Source organism: Protomyctophum bolini, assembly GCF_963924005.1.
Source record: "Protomyctophum bolini genome assembly, chromosome: 13".
In the NCBI taxonomy this organism is placed as follows: Eukaryota; Metazoa; Chordata; class Actinopteri; order Myctophiformes; family Myctophidae; genus Protomyctophum; species Protomyctophum bolini.
The window spans coordinates 11,655,301-11,682,378 of NC_137874.1; the positions used below are offsets into that span (position 1 = coordinate 11,655,301).

Sequence of the window (27,078 nt, forward strand, 5' to 3'; positions counted from 1 at the left end):
CTTCAACACCCTGGGGATGAATCCTTTCTCTCTTTGAGATCGGCTGGCCTAGCCAGAATATGCAGCTATCATGTCCTCACAGTGATGCCCATATAAGGAGTCCACAGGCTCTCTAAAGGATGCGTCAGTGCAGTAAACAGACTAAAACAAAACAGCTAAACATTGTATTGAAAATGATACTGAAAACTACAATAAGGATGAGGTGGCAGATCGCTTCAATCAGTTTTTTGTTAATGTAAGCCCTGATCTAACCATAGGGCTATAGGCAGTAGAATTCCGGATCGAGGGTCAGACGGGGTAGCCTCGGTTCCAGCCTGTTTTGCTGCATTGAGCGGATCTGAAATGTCACTTCGCAAGTGACATTTCAGATCCGTGGAACGCAGCGAATCAGGCTGGAATCCAGGCTACAGATGGGGAGCATATGGGCTATGGGGAAATTGTTTTTTGTCAGTATGTATGCATGTATGAATTAATGTGTATGCATCAACATGTATACATGTATACATGTTGATATGTACATTTATGTTAAATACAATAATTATCTTTGACAATATGCATGATATGAATGTATTATGTATTGTGTATAAATCCTACTTATTTATATGGGATATACATTTTTGATATCAAATTGAAGAGTAGCCTATCTTTTTTTACACAGAGAAGTCAGCGCGTAACTATACTTAATTAACGAGGGGTGGGAATTTATACCTTTTACTTCATCTCACTCCTTATATGCTTTATCTTTTCCCCCTTGTTTCCTTTTTGCTATAATTTAACCTGATATTTATTTTCAATTGTTTTTCTTTATAATTTTGAATTGTTTCTGTTTTTATTGGCATATTATAAATAAACATAACTAAACAAACAAAGAAAACTCACAGCACATCTCATTCAAGACACTGAACTTGCAGATCTGCCATCCCTCCATTTTTGCCATCCAAATGCGCGTTATATGGTTAAATGGGCCCTAAGAGATGCAGAAATTAATTAACTAGAAAAAATGCCCTTCTGGGCACAGGTCTCCACCAGGAGGATAGGAGAGTGTGTGATGTTTGGCAAAATGTTTAGGAGTAATTTAAACATGTTTGTTTGGGTTTGTGTGTGTGTGTGTGTGAGACGCAAATTGGCCTGTTGTAGCGCCACCATGAGGCTGATTTGAAAACTGTCAAGTGGCATTTCTTCCTCAGGGGTTATCCGTGGATATGCACAGAATATCCGTGGATAAAAAAGAAAAACTTTTTGTAATCAAATTAAAAGTCTGGGTCAAGTCTTACACTCTCAGTTAAAGCTTTAATCTTGAACTTATTTAAATGAAAGTCTGTATGGTACAGCATTAATACAATATTACTAGTAGGCTATATATCTGCAGTGGTTGGAGGTGGTCTCCCTACTTTTCCATTGAGAAAGTTAGACACTGGTGTCAGGTAGTAGTAGGACACCTACTGTTGACAACTAGTACTGACTGAAGCTCATAGCACTGCCACTACATCCACTGACCCCTGATCGCAGCAGTAGTCCCTGTCCCTCCATAGGACATGGAGGTTTTGGGTTGCAGCTTTACCCGTTCCAGGTCCTCTAAAACTAAACTTGGAAATGTAAAATTCTCAAAATGTAGGCTACAAGTTAAGGTTAAGGAAGCTTAAGGAAAAGGCGGCGATCCGAGCACTCACATTCTCAAAATGTTATAAAAATGAGGAGAGGGTGGAAATAAAATTAAGGAACTCACACAGGAGTCTTCATCAGGGCAGGTATGAGCACAAGTTTGCTTCTTGAGAGGGGATTGAGTCGTTCAGTAGGCCTTCTATCCCTTGTCTGTGCCTAGCAGTCACATTCCCATAGTACATGCCTAACCTAACTCACTCACCCAGAGCTGAAGGGTAGCCTACTTCATATTGTCAGTGTGGTTCAATCAGTGATAATGAGTGGCTATGCAGTGTGTACTTAGTTCTCATAACCTGCGTAGCTGTGCCTGCAGAGGGCATAGAAGAGCTGAGAAACAAGCTGCCAAACTGACAATGAGCAACAAACTATTGCAAGTGTATAGGCTAGGCTAGGGCATAGCAGTGGCGGCCATATTATGGACCGGTGCCACAGATAGAAAACCCATTCATTCCCCCTGTAGAGATTTCCAAAAATATTTATATAGGCCTACATTATTTTAAGCCTAGAACAAGCCATCCAGGCTCCTGGTGAATCATGACACAAAACTAGATTCTGTCCAAAACTATTAGAAAACAGCAAAAAAAAGTATTATATAGTATATCATATAATTCAATGTTTAAATAATTTGACACAGAATCAAATGTTTTGATTTGAGTCATGATTCATGATGATTTTGGATGGCTTGGTTAATGGTTCCAGGCTTCAAATAATTCCTATGGGAAAAGTTGAATGGGTTTTCTATATGTGGCACCACAAAATGGCTGCCACCACTACAGACAAATACAGATTCCTCTGGGAGAAACAAATGCCTTTTTTGTATCGAGGTATGGATCAGGATCATGCATTATGCCTTAGCACTATTGCAGTTCAGGGAACATGAATGTGGAAGATCATTTAACCTTATTGTTAAACAGCTAAATGAAGTCACCAGGAAGACGAGAGAGCTTAATTTATTCACAATATTACAAACATGGAATTCACAACTCCAAGGAAGCACAAAATAACAAACAAAAACACACACACACACACACACACACACACACACACACACACACACACACACACACGGAAACACATCAGAGAGCAGAGTCGATAAAATGAATTAAGAAGAAATGTCTATGTTGCTGTCGCAACATCTGGGGCAGATTGAAATCCAATATATCTGTCCTTAAATTGAAGACAGCATAGTTGTATGACTGTCATTCTCCTCTCTTGCTTATTCTAGCTAAAGACCCTACCCCCTATCAGCTCCTGTAGCCATCTCCCAGTACTGTTTGGACCAACTCACCGATGAATGGGAATGAAAGACAATGACTTGAGAAGTTGTATGTGAACAAGAACAGCAAGACCAAAAAGGAATGTTTCTGAATATAAGAATGTGCCATTTCTTTGTTGAGAAAGTTCTCACTCAACTCAACCATTTTCTCTCTCCCCCTCTCTCTGCCTGTTCTCCAAAGTGTTGGTCTTTTGCATGCCTGAGGAATTCCACCAGGGTATAGGGAACAACACGAGAGTAACTAACCCCGCAGCCCTGCGTATGAACAATGGCCAAAACAAACAGACATTTGTTTAGCAAACTGAAAAACGGACAGAGACGTAAATCTCCAAAGAAATGTTTAGGGGTGGTGGTGAAACTGTTTAGCAGAAAACATATATATATATAAAAAAAAGAAACAAACTCTTTCAGGATGTGAGGCGTTCAAGTTCCCAAGGGAAAACATGTTATTTTGGAGTTCAGTTCCATGACATTTTGTGAGGGGGGGATTAATTTAGGCATTTTGTTATTGAGTGAACACACTGACCTTTTGTAGTGACTGCATCTCTGATGTTGCAAGATTACAAAAATATACTGCAGTACTGTACGCCACAGACAGCCCACAAGTTGTAAGAATGCCATTCAGCAGAGCATAAGCCTACCGTGAATGCAAGCCCATAAAGAAGGAGTTTGATGATATTTCGTATATTAATAAGATTTGTTTTTCTCAAAGAAGTAGCACAAACACAGAGGGCTAGCCAGCTAACACCTACACACCATTTACGCGTATTCATTCAACATCTCACACCAGTAGATGTACGTTCGCCCACACATGCGCGTGCACGCACACGCACACACACACACACACACACACACACACACACACACACACACACACACACACACACACTTTAGATTAGAACAACACTCCCTTGTAGTCAGGTCCGAATACATTGTACATTATAATTATTAAACAAAATGTATAATGTGTAAAGACGGATGCATGTATCATAATTTGAAATCCTATTAAAACAAATTGGGTCTAGAGTTTAAGAGTGCAGTATCTGTTATTCAAAACAATTCAACAAAGAGCTTTTCAACTGTCGGCTACTTGTTTACCTCTACATTTGCAAGTAGAACTCTGTCCAGATGGGACAAACTATCATGACTTATCGATAACTTGAATTACAAAATTAGCCAGAAACACAACAAATACAGTCCTCAGCTTTGCCCGATGTGCCTACATGTCCTTTCTTAGTACGATATTCCTATTCGAAATCGATAAAAACAAAATGAGAAGAAAACAACATTACACTGAAAAAAGGCTTAGTTTAAAGTTTAAACAGTTTCCAAAACGAATTTGATTTCAGGAAATGTCTGTGCATTTTACATATCATCACAAAGTGCTTTTTTCATTCACCTTTTTTGGTTTTTTTTATACCTAGTGCGTCAATTTGAAATATATATATATATATATATATATAAAAATTAAGAAAGAACATTATAAAAGGTGTTCTATGTCTACATGTACATTGTAATGAAGATGACACAGCACAGTACAGTACGTTTTCAGGCTCGCCAGGTTCGCCGGCATGCAAAACTCAGAGGGTGAGAACCTGCCATTCCTCTCCCAGGTCAAGATACAATCTTAAAGCTTATGACGGATTTCCAGAAGTCGGAAGGCAAAAGGACCGTAACACTAAACGAAATTAATGGACAATTAACTGAAACGGCATTAACGGGAGTATACAGTTTCAACACAGCAGTCTTAAGTGTCATTCCACAGCAACACCAACATCAAGGCACACAGAAATATAGCATAAGCCTCTCTTTAACCACGTAACCACAGAAATGTTCAAAATTATTAGTGAAAATAGCTCACAACGGGTCACAATTTGACGTCAGTTTAAATGGTACATGATGCATTCATATAGCACCTTTTATCCAAAGCTCTTTACAATGTGCATTACATAAACGGTCAAGGAAACCATGCAAGGCACCAGCCTGCTCATTGGGAGCAATTAGGGTTTACGTGTAATGCTCAAGGACACTTCAACACTAACCCAGGGGGGAGCTGGGGATCGGAACAGGAATCTTCCAATTCCCAAGCGGCCACACTACCTCCTGAGCTACTGTCGTCCAGTTGTGCAACGCGTTGGTTTTGTAACCTTCGCCTATAAGGACACGCTCAAAATAGGAATGCCAGGTTTAAAGTGGTTAAAGTACTGGACATGTGTACGCATCGGAGGTGCGAAACAGTTCTCCAATAGGCAGGTGTGGACGATTGTGCTGGCTGACCACAGCCTTAGGGCCGGAGGGTGAGTGTTTCAGGGGATTACACGCTGACATCAAGGGGATGTCTGGTCTTGGGACAGTGTGGGGATTTTTTAGTTGAAAAGGTGTAGTAGAGGAGTTTGGATCCTTATTGGGACTGAGAGGAGAGTAGCGACATACTGTATATCGCAACGCCCCTATCCCCCTCTTCTGAGGGCAAAACAAAGGTCCAATGGCAAGAGGCAGACTCATGAGCATCGACCTCATGTGAGTTTCTTCACTACTGTCTGCAAAGGGACAGAATAGGGACCCATCCCGGCAACTCACCCCTCCATGTCCCATGTCTCTGGGGAGTATAAAGTGGGGAGTACGTCTTCTTGAACAAACTACACAAGTACAGTCAAAGTGTGTGGAGAAAAAAAGGTATGAGGCGAGATTGGAGACATTCAACTCGGGACCAAGCGAGAAAGTGTTTTTTCCCCCCCGTCCAACCCTTCTCTGTTCCTTCAGAGAGGCATTGTGCTACGCAGGGCCTCCAGTTGCTCCTCCCCCAGCCTCTGTCTCTCCTCCAGGTCCTTCTGCCTGATGAGCAGCGAGGCCATGGTCTGCACAAAGCGCCGGTAGTCCTGCAGCTGGTTAATGGAGAGCTGACGCGACAGGAAGCTGGAGACCACACTCTCTCGCCGGTCCAGGTTGTCTTTCAGGTCTTTGGCGTCGTCCCTTTGCTTGCACAGCAGCCGATGGCGGTTGTCCAGGGATTCCTGAGTGGAGATCGACAGCAAAAGAAAGCGTGAGGGAGCGGGAGAGGCAGTTTTGAGTCTTGCATTCAATGGTCAGAATAGTTACTTTTACTTAAAATACCAGCAGTCGTCCTGCAACAGGAGTGGTATATGCCATGGTCACTTTAATGTAATTGCATGTGTGCTGTTTGACTCATATAATGGCTGTATTTTGCGTGTCTTAAGTACCAGGTCTTATTACTTAACTTAAGACCTGGAGGCGTGATCAATTCCATTTGGCTATTCTGAGTGGCCAAAGAGCATTGAACACGCCTCCAGGTCTTAAGTTAAGTAATAAGACCTGGTACTTAAGACACGCAAAATACAGCATACTCATGGACACCCTCCACCGAAATGGTTAACTTCTTAGTTATTAAGTCAAAGATTTTAAAACCTTGTGGATCATATCACACAGATTAATATTTAACAACTCGATTATTGTGTTTTGGGTGAAAGGTGTTTTATCCCAAGCAGCTGTAACGGAGAGCAGAACATGTCAGTTGTGCGCTCATATTACTGAGCTTATGTCCACAAGAGGGGGAAAAAAGAGGTGCAGTATTTCATATTGTCAACAGAGGGCAGGGTAGATGCAAATGTCATCGAAACCGGGCTGGAGTTTCGGTGAGTCAGTGTAAATACCAGTGTTGCTGATAACAGCGAGAAAGCAAATGAGCTTCTAACAAGCTCGCAGTGTGCAACGTGTTTGACACGGCATTCACAAAGAGCCCTTTCACAGTGTCCATGCAAACATAAGTGGATGCTGAAAAATAAAACTGGGATGCATAAACAAAACACAATGTCTACCTAGGAACAAAGCGAGAGTGGGCTCAAATGACACATTCACAAGTCATAGTAATTGTTGTGACCCAGTTCATTGTGAATTCAGGAGAAATCGAGTCCCATTGGGAACAATTGTGACAGTGAGTGAAAGTGCAAAATGAAATCACATGGGATGCAAGGACAGCAAACAACATGTGTCCTCGGTTGACAAAATGATAACACAGACTGGGGATTATTCAGAGATATTCAAGTATGGATAGCAAGTAACGTTTTCCTATGTGAAAAAGGATAGTATTGCTAGTTATGAAAACAAACTCCTTACATTGCCATCCATTAAGCAGTGAATGAGATAAATGTTGAAATAACCATCAAATCATTAGGCTCAACTGAAGATAACATAAAGACTGGTCATTAAACAGAGATAACCTCCTGGCATTTTTTGAATTCCAACCAGTGAGGAACCTTGACTCTGACAAGCTGCCCTTCAACTTTTTTCTCAAATGGCATGTTTGCTGTTCTTGAGCAAATAAGTAGTGGCTGAGGGCATGGGAGCACTTCCAACAATAATGCACTCACGATGGTGCAACTGTCCCACTGACACTGGTGGAAAAAGTACTAAAAGTATCAATACTGCAATGGAGAACTACTCTGTTACAAGTAAAAGTCAGACATTAAAAATTTACTTGAGTAAAAATACCAAAGTATTGGTATTGAAATGTACTTAAAGTAACAAAAGTACTCATTATGCAGAATGTCGCATTTCAAGTTTTCAAACGTTTAAACATCTTATAGCAAAATAGCAGATCTACTAGTACTAGCTCTGCTATTTTCAAATGACCGAATAGGGCTGTGGGTAATGCAACATTTACAAAGCAACAACAGTTTTCAAATAAATGTAGTGGAGTAAAAGTACAATATTTGCCTCTGAGATGTAGTGGAAGTAAAAGTATTGGAAATAGAAAATACTCAAGTAAAGTACAAATACCTCAACATTATCTCAACCTACCTTACCTTAGTTACTTAGTTACCTCAAGTAACTAAGTACTGTAAATGTACTTAGTTACTTTACACCACTACCCTAGTGCCTGCTGAGACAAACAGCCATGCTGGGATGGTTTCACTGTTTGTTTGTTTTGGACACGTGATCATCCTCTTTTCCACACACGTCGACATATTTTATTGCCTGCAGGGGTTATAATGTTACACAAATACTGAGGATTTGAGCAGTTCGAATACAATCACAGATTGTGTTTCTTGGCTGATTGGCTGATTGTCCACAACACCAGAGTATTAATTTATTCTCTCTGAATTAAATTCACGCTAGAGAGACTTTGTTCGAGATGCCGTCCCTAGCAGCGTCCGATTCGAAAAACTAAAAACTAAACAAAAAACACAGAGGGGCGATTTCACCCATTTAGGCCTGAGGCCGATTCTAACAACGCACAAAAAAGCAAACATGTTGCTATATACTGTGCATAGCAACAAAAGATTGAATGGTATAGTATAATAATTCCATGTCTAAAAATGATAACCACTGAAGCCCTACTTCTTAAAGATGGAGTGCCGTGACTTTTGTACTTTTTCTGTTTTGCATGTGTCTATGGAGTCAACATTACTCTAATAGACCCCCAGGTGTTTTGCATGTGTCTATGGAGTTAACATTACTCTAATAGACCCCCAGGTGTTTTGCATGTGTCTATGGAGTTAACATTACTCTAATAGACCCCCAGGTGTTTTGCATGTGTCTATGGAGTTAACATTACTCTAATAGACCCCCAGGTGTTTTGCATGTGTCTATGGAGTTAACATTACTCTAATAGACCCCCAGGTGTTTTGCATGTGTCTATGGAGTTAACATTACTCTAATAGACCTGGTGTTTTGCATGTGTCTATGGAGTTAACATTACTCTAATAGACCCCCAGGTGTTTTGCATGTGTCTATGGAGTTAACATTACTCTAATAGACCCCCAGGTGTTTTGCATGTGTCTATGGAGTTAACATTACTCTAATAGGCCCCCAGGTGTTTTTCTGCATGTGTCTATGGAGTTAACATTACTCTAATAGACTCGAATAGGGATACGAGCTGGGTTAACATGGTTAACATAGATATTTTATTAAATTGTGCAAATGCGATATTATCAATGTGATATTAAATATCAAACAAAGCAAACTTAATAACCAGGAGGGAAGCAAATTGAACCCTAGCCCCGACCGAGCATCTGTCCTTATGAGAAACACAACTACAGCCACTTCTTTCCTTTTCTGTAAATTAATGTCCTACTGTCATAATACACTAATACAGTGTCACAAAAAAGTAGCAAAAATAGCCGAATTGCATGAGCTCACAATGCATCGCAATTAGTATTACGAGGGACGGCCGGGGGCATTCGTATTGCGCCGCTAGAGGTGAAATTCTTGGACCGGCGCAAGACGCACAAAAGCGAAAGCATTTGCCAAGAATGTTTTCATTAACAAGAGCTTGTGACAAAATAATAACTACACTGGATTCAACACAGGTTATCTTTTTCTATTTTCTGGAAAGTAACCTGCTCTGGATGTACATACAAGGTTCCCGCCCAAGAGTGCCCCTGAATGACTGTACACCACTTGAGTGTAGGAAAGGGTTCTGCGCAAGACAGACAAACGCACATCATAGCAGTGCATTAGAGCGCATTAGAGTACATTAGTAGATCTTTATCGCTCGTCATTAGCCACACTCAGTGGTATGTAATGTATCTCTGAACCATAACTGTGCAAACACAGTTTCAACAAACCCAGGAATGTCTCTCTTTCTTCTACCGCATTAGGGGAAAAAGACGTGAGAGAAATAGCAGCTCTAAAATAAGGACTTGTTTCAGGTCATTTCCGTGGTTGAAAAAGCATTGAATCAAGAAGGATTGTAGTGTAGTTATTCTTATAAAGATTGCTCAAACTGATATTGCACAATGTACAGTATATATACAAGGTTATGCCCTATTGCACATTCTATAATCCAGACGCTAGCTACCCCCCTGTTGCTGCTATAGTAATTCCTCATGCACACAGTGTGAGTGCGCTCAGTTTGACCGCTTGAGCAGCAATCCGCTGGGTGAAGCCGACAACTGAATTTCCCCTGCGGGATCAAATAGGTCAAATCATTATTATTATTATTACTGATTCTATTCAGTGTACGGCAAAAAATATATAGGGCTCAAGTTAACCCATTTTTGGGGGCGGGAACCCCTTTTGGTGTTAGCATTATGTTATGCTTTAGCTATTGAAAAATAGTAGATCTACAAGCTCGCAGCGCGCCACCGAGTGGCGCGCTACGAGCTTGTATAGGTCTGCTATTTTTGAAAAATCGAAGAACCACTGACATAGAAACATAGCTTTTTCAGGAAAACTGTCAGGGATCTCAGGTCAGAATGGGTAAATTATCAAAACAAGTGGCCCCGGCGGGGGAAAGTTGTTTTTCCGATTCCAAGTGGATTCTCCTCACCTTCTCCTCGGCGTCCGTGTTGTGGTCGGTGGTGCTCAGGGCGTTCTGCACGCGGGCCAGCCGGGCGGACAGGCACAGCAGCAGGCTCACCACCCTCTCCAGGTCCCCGATGAAGAGCCCGTAGCGCTCCAGCTCCACGGGCAGACAGCGCTCCCGCACCAGGGCCTCCACGGCGTCGCCGCGCCCCGCGTTCTCCCGGACCTCCGCCCGCAGGGCGCCGCGGGTCTCCTCCAGCGCCCGCAGGCGCTCCTCGATGTGGGACACCAGCGCGTGCTGTCGTCAGGAACCAAGGAAGAAGGGTTAGGGGTTACTAGGGTTACTGCATGCACGACTGTCAGAGCTGCAGGCACACCTTCGCACACAGCCTTGGACAGAGGAAGCGGACGCCCGACGTCATTCCGGCTTTTTTAGACAGCTGGTGGATGGAAAAGAAGCTCCACCCCCGCGGCTGACTGACGCGGAGGAGAGCGTCTCCGGGAATCTGTCCGCGGAGGTGGAGCTTCTTTTCCATCCACCAGCTGTCTTAAAAATGCCGGAAGGTGTGCCTGCACTGAGAGAGAGAGGGAACCACGAGGGACTGCAGTGGTGGAAACTGGAAAGTAACTAATATTGTACATTTACTCCACTACAATTATTTGAAAACTTGAGTTATTTAATGGATACTTTGTAGATTTGAATTATTATTACAAAACATTACCCACTTCAGCCCCATTTGAAAGCAAGCTCACAATGCGTTTTTGTAAATACACTTTAGACATATGATAACTTGTGAAACGGGACATTCTGGATGAAGTATATTTTGATGACTTTTGTACTTTTGTAAGAGGTAAATTTGTATCATCGTCATACCCAGGAGTTATGTGGGAATGCCTACTGAGTGGCAAACCACTACTTTCTGGCCTTGACAGCACATACATCCAAACAGAAAAGACCTATTTGATTGCATTAAATTACTTTAAACAACATTTAGTGTAAAGGGCAATAGTAGAGAGCCCGGCAGGGACTCAAGTGGTCAACTAAGTATAGTAAGAGGGTTTGCGTTAATAAGAGCATTATAATATGCAGGGGTCAGTCCGGAGGTGAGGGGTGCCAGTTTTCCACAGCAGAAATCAGACAAAGTGGAGACACAGATAAGGAGCCAGGCAGTTCATCAGGCGATAAGTCAAACAACTATCATGGTTTGACATGATCCAATTATGGCCAAATGGCATCCAGATGGCATCCATGTGAAATCATCAGCGACTTTCAAACTCTCTTTTCCATTGTGAAAGTAAAGCAACAGACACAGCCGCTGAAAAGGCTTCTCTGATGTGTCTTAGCCTTTTCTAAATTTCATTTGCTCTCCTTATGCGCTGAATTTGGCACGGTTCCGTCTTCTTTTGTAATAAAAAATGAATTATCTTGGCAAGAGATTGTCTCATTTTTGGCTGTGGTATGGACGTTGCCATGTCTCTTTTTCCGTTCTGAAAGCATTATTGTTTTGTGCTCAATAGGAACAGAGTATTACTATCACTGCCAGGGATTCAATTCCGTCGCTCGCTGGAAATATTCTGATCTCGTCTTCAATATCTCATGATAAAATGTGTAACTCTCATAAAGTTGTAATAAGCTTAGGATAGGCGTCAACCAGTTAACCAATTAAACCCTATATACATCAGTTGACCAGCCTCCCAACAGGGTTCTATAGAGCGTCGCAGTCCCGCCCCCTTTCAGAACGACGAGGCCACCAGAAGAGAATTTCCCATTCATCTTTCCCATAGACGTTTCAAAAAGTATTTATTTAAAGACCTTTAAAGCCTCGGACAAAGCCAAGATTTAACTAGAACTAAGATGAGAGAACATATTACCGGTACTTCAGTTTTGGCTTCACTGCACTGGCTTCCGGTTGTTTTTAGGATTGATTTTAAAATTATTTTACTTGTGTATAAAGCTCTCAATGGTCTCGCACCTTCCTACCTACATGACTGCCTGCCTAAATATGTCCCAAACCGCCCCCCTAAGGTCTTCCACTGCTGGCCTGCTTGCTTTGCCTAAAAAAAATGGCAACTAAAAAATACGGGGAAGCAGCTTTTTGCTTCTACGGGCCGACGGCATGGAACAAACGCCCACTGTACCTTCGACAGCCTCTGTAGACATTTCTAAAGCACAGCTCAAGACCCACTTCTACACCCTTGCTTTTAATTGATCTTTTATTTTTTGTTATTCATGTGCTCACTGTATTGCATTACTGCATTACTGCATTTTTTTATGTTTATACCTTGCTTTTCTTTTCATTTTTTCTCCATTGCTCTGTAAAGCACTTTGAGCTGCATTTCATGTCATGAAAGGTGCTATACAAATAAAGTTTTATTATTATTATTAATTATTTGGGCCGGACAAATACAAATTATTTTCTTTTTGTTCTGCCCAAAGAGTGCCCATGAGTTGGCTTTGTCCGAGGCTTAAAGATCTTTAAATAAATTATACTTTTTGAAACGTCTATGGAAAAATGAATGGGAATTTCTCTTCCGGCGCCCTCGAAGGAGGCAGCACTGCGATGCTCTATACTTGGTCCCTTAATTATTTCTCTGTACACCAAATGTCTCCATGGAAAACAGTTGATCGACAATGCGTCCCATTGTGATCTTGCGGATTGGCTAATTTCAGCCAAATGTTTGCCTTTTATGACATGGCCAGAAAAGGGATGATTCTCGCCTTCAAAACGTCTCACACTCACACTCACACTCACACACACACACACACACACACACACACACACACACACACACACACACACACACACACACACTCGTTCATAATCACCTTCTTCTCAAGGATGTCTGCCTTATTGTGGGGCTCAGGACACTGAGGCGTCTGGCTGTCAGGGGCAGGGGGACAGGGAGCAGCCCCACCATTATCCACTGGTTCAGCGCTAGAAACATGGAGATAATGTCATTCACCTTGAGCTCTAACGGCAATCCGGAACATATTTCAATGAATACAACATTATTATTTTTGTCAATCTGTATGACAAATGACAGTATACAGTAACAATTAGATGTGCTGAGGTGGTATCGCTACTCTTCCATTATGAAATGGAGCCCAATATCTCCTCCAAACCGAGCAGGGATTCCCTCTTTTTTTTGTGGACTTATTTTCCTTTATTGATAGATTTACAGTAGGTATAGGCAGGAAACAGGGAGAGAGAGATGGGGAAAGACACACAGTAAAGTTCATCGGGATCGGGACTCGAACCGCGACACTGTCATGCTGGATTACCAGCCAAGGTGCCTGGACCGCTAAGCCGGCCCAGGCCAGGGATTCCCTTTAGACAGTTTTGGAGTAGTTTGGTCTCCCAAGCAAGAGATCGGTCCTCAAATCCAAGCTAGGAGAATGAAACGTAGGGATTGTAGCTATAAGCCTGCATGACAAAGCGCCATGACTAACATTTCATTTTCATATCAGATTGTCCAATACATTATTATATTGTGGCGCCACCTGAGCATAATGTAGTAATGTAGCTGCTGCTTATACAGTGAGGGGTTACGATACACTGCGCTACCGTTGCACATTCTTGGAAAGATGATTCTGCACTTTTGGTGTTATGCTTTAGCTATTGAAAAATAGCAGATCTACAAGCTCATAGCGCCCCACTGAGTGGCACGCTACGAACTCGTAGGTCTGCTATTTTTTGAAAAATCGAAGAACCACTGACATAGAAACATAGCTTTTTCAGAAAACTGTCAGGATGCAGAAGACATTTTTTAAATCTGATCTCAGGTCAGAATGGGTTAAGCTAGCAGACATTTTTAATTGCATGTGGCGAACAGACACCCAGGTGTGTCTGTGCATGTGATGTAATACAAGGAAACACTGCGCTGGTGGAGCTGGGCTTTGTCTGTCTGTATGATGTGTCCTGGAGACACAGTACACCACACCATGAATCTTAAATGAACTTTGCCTCGTCTACTACTGTAAACTTAAATCATTAAGGTAATTGGTCAGCACTTTACACTGATGCAACTGTGGAATACGATGTGTGTTTTGCTTATGTAAGGATAGAAGTTGAGGGTTTTAGCTACTGGCTTGCTAAGAGTAGGAAACTCTCACCTACAGTATCCTAGTGTCTACTTGCGATAACTGTAGCCCATATTTCTCATTTTGAATAGCCAGCACATGACAATGGGGGAGAGTTGTGTGGACTAGCCTGGAGTGTAAAACACCTGCAACAAGCAAGTTAAATTTCCATCTTAATGGGATGCTTTTTAACATTTAACATTTAGTCATTCGCTCTGGTTGAAATCTTGTTGTGTTTATTGTAAACTGACTGCGTGCCAAAGACAAATTTCCGTTTTATGTCAAATATAATGGACAATAAAGTTTTCTTTATGTTCTTTATCTTTAAAATAAGTGAAAGTGGTTAAGTATGTCTATGGGAAAAATAAGTTCATTTTCATCCGACGAACTAGTGCCTTCAAGGAGCTGGTAAAGATATGAACTAGTGCCTTCAAGGAGCTGGTAAAGATATGAACTAGTGCCTTCAAGGAGCTGGTAAAGATATGAACTAGTGCCTTCAAGGAGCTGGTAAAGATATGAACTAGTGCCTTCAAGGAGCTGGTAAAGATATGAACTAGTGCCTTCAAGGAGCTGGTAAAGATATGAACTAGTGCCTTCAAGGAGCTGGTAAAGATATGAACTAGTGCCTTCAAGGAGCTGGTAAAGATATGAACTAGTGCCTTCAAGGAGCTGGTAAAGATATGAGCATTCACCTTTCTGCAGCTCCTCGGTGCTCCTGCTTCTTCTTGTAATGCTCCTCCATGAGCAGCGTGTCCTCGGACAGCAGCTGCTCCATCAGCATCAGCGCCGTCTTGCGGTTGGTCAGCGGGTACAGCGCCCTGGCCAGCGACTGGTCCGCCCCGACCACCGCTTCCACAAGCTCCGCCCACCGCGGCCGCCGCTCGCCGGGATTCCCCGGGCTCTCCGCCGTCTCTCCCTCCGGGGCGGCCTTCTCCTCTATCGTCTGCCCCTCCTTCTCCTTCTCCTCCTCCTCCTCCTCCTCCTTCTTCTCGTCCTCTTTCTCGTCCTCGGCGCCCTGGCTGGAGTCGGCATCAGAAGCCGAGGTGGAGGGACATTCCAGGGCCTGCACAGGAGGGCCAGAGGTCGTGGAGTCGTCCAGGAACACGGCGTTGGTTAGCGGAGGGACCCGGGCGTCCTCCTCTCTGCCGCCTCGTTCGGGAGGAGGAGGAAGTGTCCACAGCGACGGGTCCGTGGTCACGCCGCAGCTCAGCGACACTTCCTGCTCGGAATCCGGTGGCGGGAGGAACTCGTCGCTCGTCGGCCGAGTCGGCTCGTCCACCGACTGCTCTCGCTCCGAGGAGGCGGTCGCGGGAGGGGACGTCCTGACGACCCTGATGGTGGACCAATCAAATTGGAGATGAGAAGCAGCACTATAGGACAAATGCTGGTCAAAATGTCCAAATATAAGACATTCTACTCAAAGAGGTTAAGTCAATCACAAAGAATTATTTGCATAATTTGCGTTTTTTTACATTGAAATACTAATTAATGAACATAACCTAATTGAACAATACAGTCTGGCAGTTGCATTTGAATTACATGGCCTAGTTAGTATCTATCCTTACCTGGAGCTACTGCGCCTTTTCTCAGAAGGCCCCTTTGTGTGGTTGACAGTGGACGGAGAAGAGGAGCTAGACTTGACGTCTCTCTCGCCGGTCTCCTGACCTCTGGGGGATGGCGGGTTGGAGCCGGCCTCGCTGGAAGGTCCACTGAGCCTGCTCTCACCACACACAGAGCCCTGCGACCCAGGGGACCCAGACTGCACTCTGGAGACCGGGGAGGTGGACCTTGGTGAGGGAGGACTAGTGCGCTCCTCGCTGCCCAGCAGTGGTGTCGTCGAGTCCCGCTTGAGCGGGGACTTCTTCTGGCTCTGGACCTGTCCCTGGGCCTTGTTCTGGCCAACACTCTCTTGTCCCTCTCTGTCCAATCCCCACGGGTGCTTCCTCTCTCTCCGCTGCCCCCGGGCTGCCTCCTCTCTCGGCCCCTCTCCAAAGAACGACGTGCTCCTCTTCTCCCTCTCCTCCAGTCCCACCGGCAGAGTCCGGTGGTTCTTCAGCCGGTCCAACTGCTCAGAACTCTTGCTCAGCGCCGAGGGCCTCGTGACCCTTTCGGTTCCCAGCTCCTCCATGGATTTGCCCCTCTCTGCGACCACACGGACCCGCTGCTGGCCCTCGGGGGCCGGCCTCGCCGCGGGCTCCTCGTCGACCTCCGTCGGGAGACTGTAAAATGAGGTGACGCTGTGTGAATTTTTACAGCAAATTTAGATTTAGATTTAGTCATAGTCTTTTTTAACCCATTTAGGCCTGACGTCGAAATAAAAGAAAACGTTCGCTCTGAAAGAATATATACCTATTCAAAGATTTGTGCCGCATTTTTACGATTTTTCAAAAATAGCAGAACTACAAGTTCATAGCGCCACTCGGTGGCACGCTATGAGCTTGTAGATCTGCTATTTTTCAATAGCTAAAGCATACCAGAATGCTTGAAACACCAAAATGGGTTAATAAAAGTTGAATTTAGTTTGAGTCATATTTTAGTGTTCTGAAATTCTGAAAAGTGTTAGTTTTGGTCTAGTATATTTTACACTGGGTTGCGGCTGAAAATAGCCGTATCTACAAGCTCACAACAACTGCTCTAGACTCACTACTCACTACAGACTTTGGAGTTTTAATGGCAAAAGGCATGTTGTTGACGTGAAAACAAACGTAAAGACTCAGGTATATATTTAATATGATATTAAGTCAATTACCACTTTAAATGATAATCTACTTCAGAGAAATCGGCTAAGTCCCCTAGTCAGGCAACAATTCCTCTTAACACATAAATCTCCAGGAAGGAATGTTGGCTTGCTGAATCAGGTGGGTGTTCAGTGCTATAGAATAAGCAAAGTGAGATTCATAATCTGTGCCACGGCACAAATCACTGACCTAATACCTCCCTGACCTAAAACATATACAAATGCCTGACGTCGTGTGCCATGCTGGTGTACGTGTGTACCTGCAGCTCTCCGTGGCGTTGACCGATGATAAATCCCTCTCGATGCCTTGTGCCTGTAGACCCAGAAAACACACAAGGCATTATTAGCACATCTCTGTACGGAATCTAGTGGAATAGAGTGTGTGATATGAAACTTTATCATCCATTTTACACTATTCACTACACATCTACATGTTAAAACAAATGTTATTCATTAATTAACAGGCCTACCGGCTACTGCAGATAACCAAACATATCATCCTCAAATGTTGTTAAATATATATTCTAAAACATGACGTTTTGAGTACAAAAAAATTATAATAATGGATTGCATTTTTATAGAGCTTTTGAGTGCTTACTCAAAGAGCTTACAATGGTCCATTCATTTAAACATTGGGATGTGAACAGTCAACGCCAGCCGTCCTCACTTCATTAGCTACATTCACACCAATGGTGGCAGTCTAGCACCGACCGACCCACCCAGAAAAGTATCTTCACCCGTGTGAAGTGAGCGGCGCTCTCATCATCACACGTCACACTCCGTACTCAACCAATCAAATCATCACAATTTTTAATTCCAGCCAATCACAATTTTCATGCTCATTTTGTCTTCAGTGTTTGTATATACACACTTTTGTCTTCAATGTCTGTGTTTACACGATGTTTGTGTTTATAGAAACACTCAAAGCTGGACATAGGAGGGGCCAGCGCCCCTCAAAAAGTCTATAAATTCTGCTCTTATCTGCTCTTATCATCATATATCATCATACATCACATTCCGTGCTCAGCCAATCAAATCATCACATTCCGTGCTACAGACACATTTTGTGCTCATACACACACAAACACAAAGCTGTGCATAGGACAGCGCCCCTCAAAAACAACAACAACAACAACCAAGGAGTGCTCAAAACCACTGCAGACGTTGAACTAGCCGTACCTCAAAAGCATGTGGGGTGGACGTGGATCTGTTTCTGAAGCAGCTGGGCGCTTCGGGCTGGTCCAGCAGACTCTCGGCTGAGGCACACTTCCCCTGACGAGGACCCTGGCTCTCCCTCCAGCTGGCCTGGCGAGGCTGACCGCCACACTGGACCGAGCCCGACTGAGAGGCGAAGAACTGGGCGTACCTGTCGTCATGCAAGAATCGAAATGGCAAAGACTGAACTGTGCGTTTCATAACTGAATATTTCACGTATTTCTTTTTATCAGAACTGCATTGAGATGCACTGTTTTCACTCTCTCATGCATACCTGATGGAGCTGGACGGCGCATCGAGGATGCGGCCTGCGGAGTGGGGCCTGTTCAATTTCTTCTTAGGACCTTTGGTTTCGGCACTTCCAGACAGTGGCCTGGGGCCCCAGTCAGACGGCTTCTCCCCCAGCGAATGCCTCTGCCTCGGGGGTGTTAGCATCTGAGGCCCTGGCTGCTGGGGTTCAGCCGCCTTCTGGCCCGTCTTGCGTTCCATGTACTCTACCAAGGCCTTATGCTGCAGGTGCTTTAGGCTGTTCTTAGAGACGTTGGAAGCCGAGAGAGTCCGGCCTCTGGTCTCGAACATCTTCCTCCTTGTGGCGACCAATCCCTGCTCCCCTTGGTGCACAGGCTCGTCCCGCTCAAGGTCAACAGAGAAGGACATTTCGGATTCGTTGCCGAGGGAACGGCAGGCGGAGTGGCTGGGGACGTCGCCGAGCTGGTGGAGCTTCTCGGGCTCGGAGTAACACATCTTCTTCTGCTCCATGGTCAGACGCTTCCTGCCGCCGATGCGCGCCACCTGGGGCTGGGCCACCTTCGCCGGCTTCCCGTTCTCCTTTTCACTCTCCTTCCCTCCCTCCTTCTCTTTCACCGCAGCCTCTTCCTTGGCACTCCCTCTCTCCACGTCCTCGGAGGTGACGGAGGGCGTCAGCGTGTCCGTGGAGCCCTCGGAGTCCTGCGAGGAGGCCAACGAGTGGATCACCGCGGGCCTCGGCTCGGGCCGCTGTCTGATCCGATGCGGCCACGACAGCTGCAGGTCCCTCCGCTTGAACGAAGTCTCCCTCAGCACTTTGGACTGGGCGACCTTCAGCTTCTCCTTGTAGTACTTCTTGAAGGAGTCGTCGAGGGTGTTGCAGGAAGCGGAAACATCCCCCCCTCGATCTCCCTTCGCCGCTTCAGCCACGGCGGCCGTCTCGTTGCAGCCGACGGCGGGTTCCTTGTGAACGCCTTTGTGGACGCCTGATCCTTTGCCTTTCACACCGACACCGACGTCCTTCTTGGGCTTGGCTGCCGCCCTGCTGGCTCCAGTGAGGTGGTACAGCATCGGGGTGGTTTCCTTGTTGATCCTCTCGCTCGCTAGATCTCCTAAAGGCTGCCGCCGTCCTTTCTTGGCCGGCTCCTCCCTCTTGTGATGGCCGGATTGGTTGGCGCTGAGGGACACCTCCGTGGCGGGCTGTATGATCTGCAGCGTGGGGCCGTTCTCCTCCGGGCCGCAGTAGAAGATAGGGTGGTTGGCCGTGTGTCGACCGATGTCTCGGTTCAAGTGATTTTGCTCCAAGGCGTCAAAGCTGCGCGAGCATTGTTTCGAGGCGGCCGAGGGTCTGTGGGAAACCGCGATGCGGTTCTCATCGTGGCCCGCGGAGATTACTTCTGGGCCGTGGGTCACGGGACAGAAAACATCTCTCTCATTGATGGTGGAGTCATTTGAGCCTCTCCTTTGCTGGAGAGGCTTGAACATGTTGTCCATCGTGCTGTGACCTCTCTCTTTCTCCCTCAGCGTGTATGTCTCCACCATGGTGGAGCTCTCGCTGCCCGACTCCGACACGCTGCTGGACGACACCGATTGCGCCTCGTGTGAACCGGGTTCAGCCGGTTTGCACACGCCCGTGACAAAGTAGAACTGGCCCTTGTGCGTGTGGATGCTGCTGTTGGTCAGGTGCTGCGCGGCGCTCCAGGGGCTCGGGGGTCGGTTCAGCTCGGGGTCGAGGATGTCGTGGGCCGAGTGCGCCCGCTTGCGCTGACCCTCTAAGGGGAGGCTCTGGTTGCTGTAGTTTCTGTCCCACGGCCTGGCGGGCTTACCGTGTCTGCGTTGCTCGGGCTGGCTCGCGGCCCGAGGCGGTGGTCTGTTCGAGGCGTCTGCCGACTTCTCCCCCGGCTGCTCGCTGCAGGCCACCTTGTTATCGGTGAAGGAACGACGCTCCGGGTTCTGTGGCTCCCGGTTGGGATCGTGCGGCTGCTGGAAGTGGGGCCGGTAGACGGGCGGCTGCTGCGGCGGCCGCGGCGGCGAGCTCCGCCGCCCGACGTGGCTGACCGGGTCGGACCTCGGAGCGGAGCCGGCGGCCGGCTCCGGTTCGGCCGTCTCGGGCCTGGGGCCGTTGTTGTGAGGTTGGGGCCTGGGGTGCTGCTGTGGCTGCTGGGACTGCGGAGGCTTGGACTCGGCGCCCGGGTGGTGAACCCTGCTGTTCTCCAGGTTCCTGGTGGTTATGAAGCTGTCCAGGCGAGTCGGAGGAGGCGGAGGATGAAGGGATGGCGCAGGAGGAGGAGGAGGAGGAGGAGGGGACGGAGTCACGAGAGGCACTTCATGGTTAGAGAACGCCTTGTCACCGCCGGTGACACCGTGGCCGCGGACGCCGGCGTTGCCGTTGCCGTTGCTGTAGCGATACTGTTGCGAGATGGCCTCCATGGAGCGGTACAGCTGGTCCATGCTCCTCGCGTCCGACTGGAGAACGTGGCCGGGGTGGTAGACGGCCTTCACGTACTTGAGGTCCGTGTACTGGTGGAGCGCGCTGGGCTGGAGGTCCTCCGGGAGGAACGGGGAGGGGTAGTCCGGGGCGGTGGAGCCTCCGGAGAAGGAGCTGTAGGCGGAGTCTCCTTTGCCATGCTGGTGGTGGTGGTGGTGGTGGGTGGCGAACTGGTCGATGATGCTGCTGCTGGACTTGGCGGGGGAGAGTCGGCTGACCGGCAGGCTCAGCGGGTGCAGGTCCAGGGTGCTCATTCTCTCAAAGTGGAAGTTGTAGGAGTCCATCGGTGAAGGATGGATGGATGGGTGGATGGATGGATGGGTGGGTGGTGGATGGACGCGCTGCGCGTGTACGAGTGTCGTCCGTCAGTCGTCAGTGATTGTTCAGGTCATTTTCCTGCCTCCGTTTGTTGATTATAAGTCTCTTCAAATCTCCTATCGCGTGGTAGCTCCTGGGGGTAGAGAAAAACAAACACAGGCGGGTTATCATGGTGCACATGTTATGGGTAAAAGGGCTGTCCAACTCAAAGATTATAACTACTGTATATCTACAGTATCTTGTTCACCACTGTCATCCCTGACGTTGTGGCATCCACCTAGAGAGATTCTAAAAACTAAACAAGTTTCAGGATTCATAGATTCTATTGAATTGATGAATCCTGAAACTATACCTATAAATATCTTTCACAAAAATCTGAAGTCTAAATGTGTCCGTTTAGAAAATTATTACAACATGCTATGAAAAAAGAATTGCAGCATTCTTGTCCGATATCAAACATCACTTAAACTAAGAATTATTATGACATTATGCCGTTAAAAAATAATAATAACAATGTAGATTTTCGAATAAAAATATAATCCACACACATATTGTGTTCAAACTATTTTTTACTGAAAAGACCTTTTGCGACACAAACACACTTCCAGATCCCTATAAGCAGCACAAGACGGAACACTGATTGGCAAAGGTTTCTCAGTCTCTCTCCATTTAGCCGAGTTCTGGCAGACAGCAATGTGTCTCAGGCTGAGCAGCAGCCAGGGGTTCTTGGTACATAGAAATCCTTTAACTGCTCATTAAGCCTGACAATTCTCTGAAATACCTACAGTACAGTATGTTTCAAATATGTCAGTGGTGCTCAATATTTCATAGTCAAGGACCCCAGGCAGAAACTATGTAATTGGCCACCGACCACCGTCTGAAGATATGTTGTTCCAGGGACCCCCCCCCCCCCCAGAAGCAAAGATTTGAGTTAGAAATGTTCACTCTGAAAGAATATATATTCAAAGATTTGTGCCACATTAACACTTTTTTTCAAAAATAGCAGACCTACAAGCACATAGTGACCCACTCGGTGGCGCACTAATGGGTTAACACTCCAGTCTCACTTTATGCCACATGCTTAGTTTCTCCTTGACGAAGCGGACGAGTTCACTGGGTGACTTAAGTTGATACTAGAAATGATCTTTGTAGAATATTCCATTATGTTAGACTGCTCAGTGAAAACGGCTCCAGGAACAATTCATTGAACTGATCAATTTAATAGATTATAAATACATCTATAAACTCACAACGCGTTGTGAGCTTGTACTGTAGATCACCGTTGCACAACAAAGAAAAATTAAAAAAGTGGTTTATCAGACAAATCAATTCAGTAGATTAATGTATAATAAAGTGCTTCTCAATTATTTGCTTAATTGGAAAAAGTTATCGAAATTATAATTGACGAGAACATATATTTGCAGCCTTAAATTTGGAATGGCCCTGAACTGCACCCAAATGATTACAAGGTCATATAAAAAGTGACAGGCAATATGGGCTAGGTTAGTTCCTACTACAGTTAGCCACCTGCTGAAGGAGCCTGTCGACTGGTATGCACCAAGGCCTCTAATTAGGGGCCCTTCAGTTTGTCAGCGCACGTTGCAGTACACACATGAAACAATGTCTGGAATTCACCATTAACCGGACAGAAATATGGAAGGATTAGTCATGTGACAGATGTTTTATGGATTATACACCACTGTGGCAGGGCGCATTAAGGCATTTTCTCCATGGATTTGACTTCATTAGCTTTTTCTTTTAGCATTGCCTGCATTAGCGCTCACGGTGATCATTCTCAGGACACTGAGAAGTGGCTACAATGTAAATAGTAAACGTGAACTTCTATATACAGTACAGACTTCCAGTTCATTAAATGAGGTGTTTGCCAGGTGTTTGAAGGTAACAGATGATAAGTCTGTCTCAGAGAAAACCTCAAAGAAAGAAAAAGAGAGATAGAGAGGGTGTGAGACAGAGACTGAAAGAAGGAGAGGGGTTCAAAGAGTATGTGTGTGTGTGCGTGCGGGAGTGTGTGTGTGGGAGTGTGTGTGTGTGTGTGTGAGAGAGAGACAGAGAGGAACAGAGAGAGAGAGAGAGAGAAAGAAGAGAGAATTAGAACTAGGTGAAACGGCTAAAGGGCCCCAAATCCACTTAAAATAGTCATTTATAAGCTATCCATGAAAAGTTAATCCAAGTGCCTGATAAAGAAACATTATAGTAAGTTTGTTGAAAAAATGTACTGAGTTATTCCTTCTTCTGGTGGAAGTAGAACATGCCTACCACGCATACTGAAAAGGTCAGCGTAGCCTTGCATACAAAGACAAGTCAACCCAGTTATTCCTGGCCTCTCGCTCTGAGGCAGACCTGAGTCAAACAATTTGCAAACTATTTGGAGCGTTTCTTCCCCACCTTAAAGGAGAACTGACACGCCCCTCGGGAGCTAATAACTGCTATCAAACAATGCTATCATGATTCTGACGTCAGAGTGGCGAAAGCTTTCCCCAACGACTTCTATGCGGGCTCGCCGGGCTTGGTGGCCGTGGTAGCATAGCAACTTATGCTACTATTTTGGTGTCACATTTAGCTTGAATACTGGGTGAAAGTCTCATTCAAAAAATTAATTTTTCGCAACATTGTTCAGGTGAACTGTGTGTTTATGCTTGTTCATTGTAATAATCAATATCGCTATGATTATTTTATTTATCGCCGCGTCGCTCCGCATGACAACATACAGTCTAGCCCGTCTCAGATGCAGGCTGCACACACACGGACGGACGGACGTATAGTCTCTGGTCAGGTCCCCGCATTGAACTGGGCATGTGTGTACGCACACACACACACACGGCTATAGTGCATGACAGCGGGGAAGAGAGCTACAGACGCCCGAGGCAGATTCCGTGCCATTGCGTGTGTGTGTGTGTGTGTGTGTGTGTGTGTGTGTGCGTGCGTACACACATGCCCAGTTCAATGCGGGGACCTGACCAGAGACTATACGTCCGTCCGTCCGTGTGTGTGCAGCCTGCATCTGAGACGGGCTAGACTGTATGTTGTCATGCAGAGCGACGCGGCGATAAATAAAATAATCATAGCGATATTGATTATTACAATGAACAAGCATAAACACACAGTTCACCTGAACAATGTTGCGAAAAATTAATTTTTTGAATGAGACTTTCACCCAGTATTCAAGCTAAATGTGACACCAAAATAGTAGCATAAGTTGCTATGCTGTGTGTGTACACACATGCCCAGTCCCCCGTAGAGGCTCATGATCTCGTTCGCAAGACTATGCCTCGGCATAGCGATATTTATTATTACAATGAATACAAACATAAACACACTATAGTTCACTTGAACAATGTTGTGGTAACTAACTACGGTATTACAGAGTGAGAGCGAGGGTGTACATGTCAGCCTGCGGCTGAGAGGGGAAAAGAACAGTAGTCGCGCTGCTCTCACAGCGGCCAGACAACAGCAGACCGTCCGTAGTCGCGACTGTCGCGCTGCGGGGCTGAGAGGTCTCAGAGCGGGCAGACAGGGGTGTTGGCGACCGGGGGAACATGGGACTCCAGTCCAAAATGTGCGCTTGTGCTGCAGTTCCCCTAAAAAACCCCACGCCAACCTCAATTGCATTCAAACTAAGCATTTCTGGCGAAAAAATAATTTTTTTCAATTACATTTATAGCCAATATGACGCTAAATGTACCGTCAAAAACGCTAGCCTGACCTATAGCCACTTGTTGCTAGCGCCGTAGCCCCGTTTCAAACTGTTTCAAACTGTTTTCAGTCAGACCACGTGATGTGCTGTACCACCCATATTAATTTCGGGGCATGTCAGCGGACCTTTAAGAGTCCCAGGAGGTTGAGATGTTACATGTATCTAGATAATAATGCCACAACGTTGAATACAAAGCTATCTATAGCATTTACAAAGTAAAAAGCTAAATATTTTAAATTCAGTCTGTGTAGTCAAAGCAAGTACCTGATATCATTCTGAACTGTCCTGATGCCATTGGATCACACTCACTTGTGATCACTCATTACTATAACTGTATCTCAGTAGCAGATAGTATGGCTTTCAGAGAAAGATTAGGACTTGAAAATGTGCAGGGGTGGGATTTTGGGACGTGGGAGGAACAGGAGAAAAGCTGTGATGAAAAGGTGTATAAAGTTGGACTTGTTTCGGCAGTGTAAGTGTGGATTAGTTAGGTTTTTGCCAAAATTGCCTAAGCTGTTTGTTTTGTTTTTCTTTGCTGGGTTTTATTTTTCCATCTCTAAATACTTTCAACAAGGGAAATAATAATCTAACACTGCCGTGGTGGACTGTGTTTATGCCAGGATGCCTCAATTATGAACAAAGAGCCCAACATACGCTGAATAAGCAATGTTTTGGTCTAGATGTAAACCTGTACTTGAGCACAGCTGAAAAGAATCTAATCAAAGGGTGGCTTAGATCTCGCTACTCGTCCATTTTGTGCACACAGGTGTTCTTTTTGCACACGCAACAAAAGACACTTTCTACGGTCTTTTCAGAGTACAGTATTACATGGGTATGCCACATGTTTACGATGGGCCCCATAACAGTGCGTGTGTGTGTGTGTCTCATCAATTTATGTGTCCTCACGTGTGTGTGTGTGTGTGTGTGTGTGTGTGTGTGTGTGTGTGTGTGTGTGTGTGTGTGTGTGGTTTTCTGACCCTCCTCTGTGAACAGAGAGGGGCTCCCAAACAGGGGGGTGCACTCAAGTGGAAGTGATGAAGGGGACAGGCAGCGACAAAATGTACAGAGGAGAGAGAGGGAGAGAGAGAGAAGGCTAGCCACACACACACACACACACACACACACACACACACACACACACACACACACACACACACACACACACACACACACACACACACACACCACAACAAGAGAAAAGAGGATGGCGGAAACAATGACAGCAGGAAAACTAAGCAGGCTGGATGAACGGATTGGCAGTCACAAGGAGCAGTGGAAGATGGGGGGTGAACTGTTCCAACTATAACCACACAGACAGGTCTGAACTACGAATTGAACACCCTTCAAAGTGAAAGAAAGAAACGGAAAGAAATCACCAAACTCACCAAAACGTCAGACAACAAGTTGTCAACAACGCGGAACCCCCCGATTTCCATCCGAGAAGAAAGACAAGAGAACGAAAGTGGAAGTTTTCTATAGTTCAACGGTGGATTCGGCCAATCCTCCAACTTCATTCAGAACGCCTTCCTTTTCCGAGGGCTGCAGAGGAACCAAACCGAGTAACCAGGAGAAGTCGGAGATTAGTGGGAAGACTTCTGGCGAAACCCCCTTGTCCCCCCCCCCCCCCCCCCCCCATGCTACTCCCCCCCCCACCACACACACACACACACACACACACACAGAGACCCCAGGCTGCCTGCCGAGAGCTGCTGATTGGCCAGCCAGTGACGTCCGGCTCCCTGATGCACAATGAGCCCAGCGGAGGGAATATTTCACCGTCGCAGATAACTGCTAGTGCTGCCTTGTCGTCTGAACAACAGAGAGCGCAGAGCGTGCATGAGAGAGAGAGAGAGAGAGAGAGAGAGAGAGAGAGAGAGAGAGAAAGAGGAAGAAAAAAGAGGGCCTCGCATTCCTGGCTATAGCTTCAAAGACAGAGCAGAGGCCGGGCACCATTCATTCCGAAGGCCCTGGTCTCGGCACATGGAGGCTGGCCAAGGCAGGAGGGAGGGTAGGGCAGGGGAGGGGTGGGATGAGGAGGGAAACAGGGGATGGGTGGTGGGGCATGGTGGAGGGG

General features: G+C 45.7%; 1 protein-coding gene across 2 annotated transcripts in view; it reads right to left on the reverse strand.

Annotated features, from left to right (window-relative positions):
• Positions 1–2,671: 2,671 nt before the first annotated feature.
• shroom1 (shroom family member 1) overlaps positions 2,672–27,078 on the reverse strand; it is a 50,337-nt gene continuing 25,930 nt past the window's right edge. Inside the window, exons 1-9 of one of the 2 annotated variants that reach the window (XM_080780862.1) lie at positions 26,390–26,600; positions 18,512–21,422; positions 18,202–18,388; positions 17,283–17,335; positions 15,851–16,504; positions 14,978–15,616; positions 13,032–13,140; positions 10,230–10,502; positions 2,672–5,952 (exon numbers count right to left, since the gene is read on the reverse strand). In XM_080780862.1, the coding sequence (XP_080636988.1) occupies positions 5,698–5,952; positions 10,230–10,502; positions 13,032–13,140; positions 14,978–15,616; positions 15,851–16,504; positions 17,283–17,335; positions 18,202–18,388; positions 18,512–21,255 (4,914 nt within the window). In that variant the 5' untranslated portion in view covers positions 21,256–21,422; positions 26,390–26,600 and the 3' untranslated portion in view covers positions 2,672–5,697. Of the gene's footprint in view, positions 5,953–10,229; positions 10,503–13,031; positions 13,141–14,977; positions 15,617–15,850; positions 16,505–17,282; positions 17,336–18,201; positions 18,389–18,511; positions 21,423–26,389; positions 26,601–27,078 lie in introns of those variants that run through there. The other variant, XM_080780861.1, reaches the window with a different exon arrangement.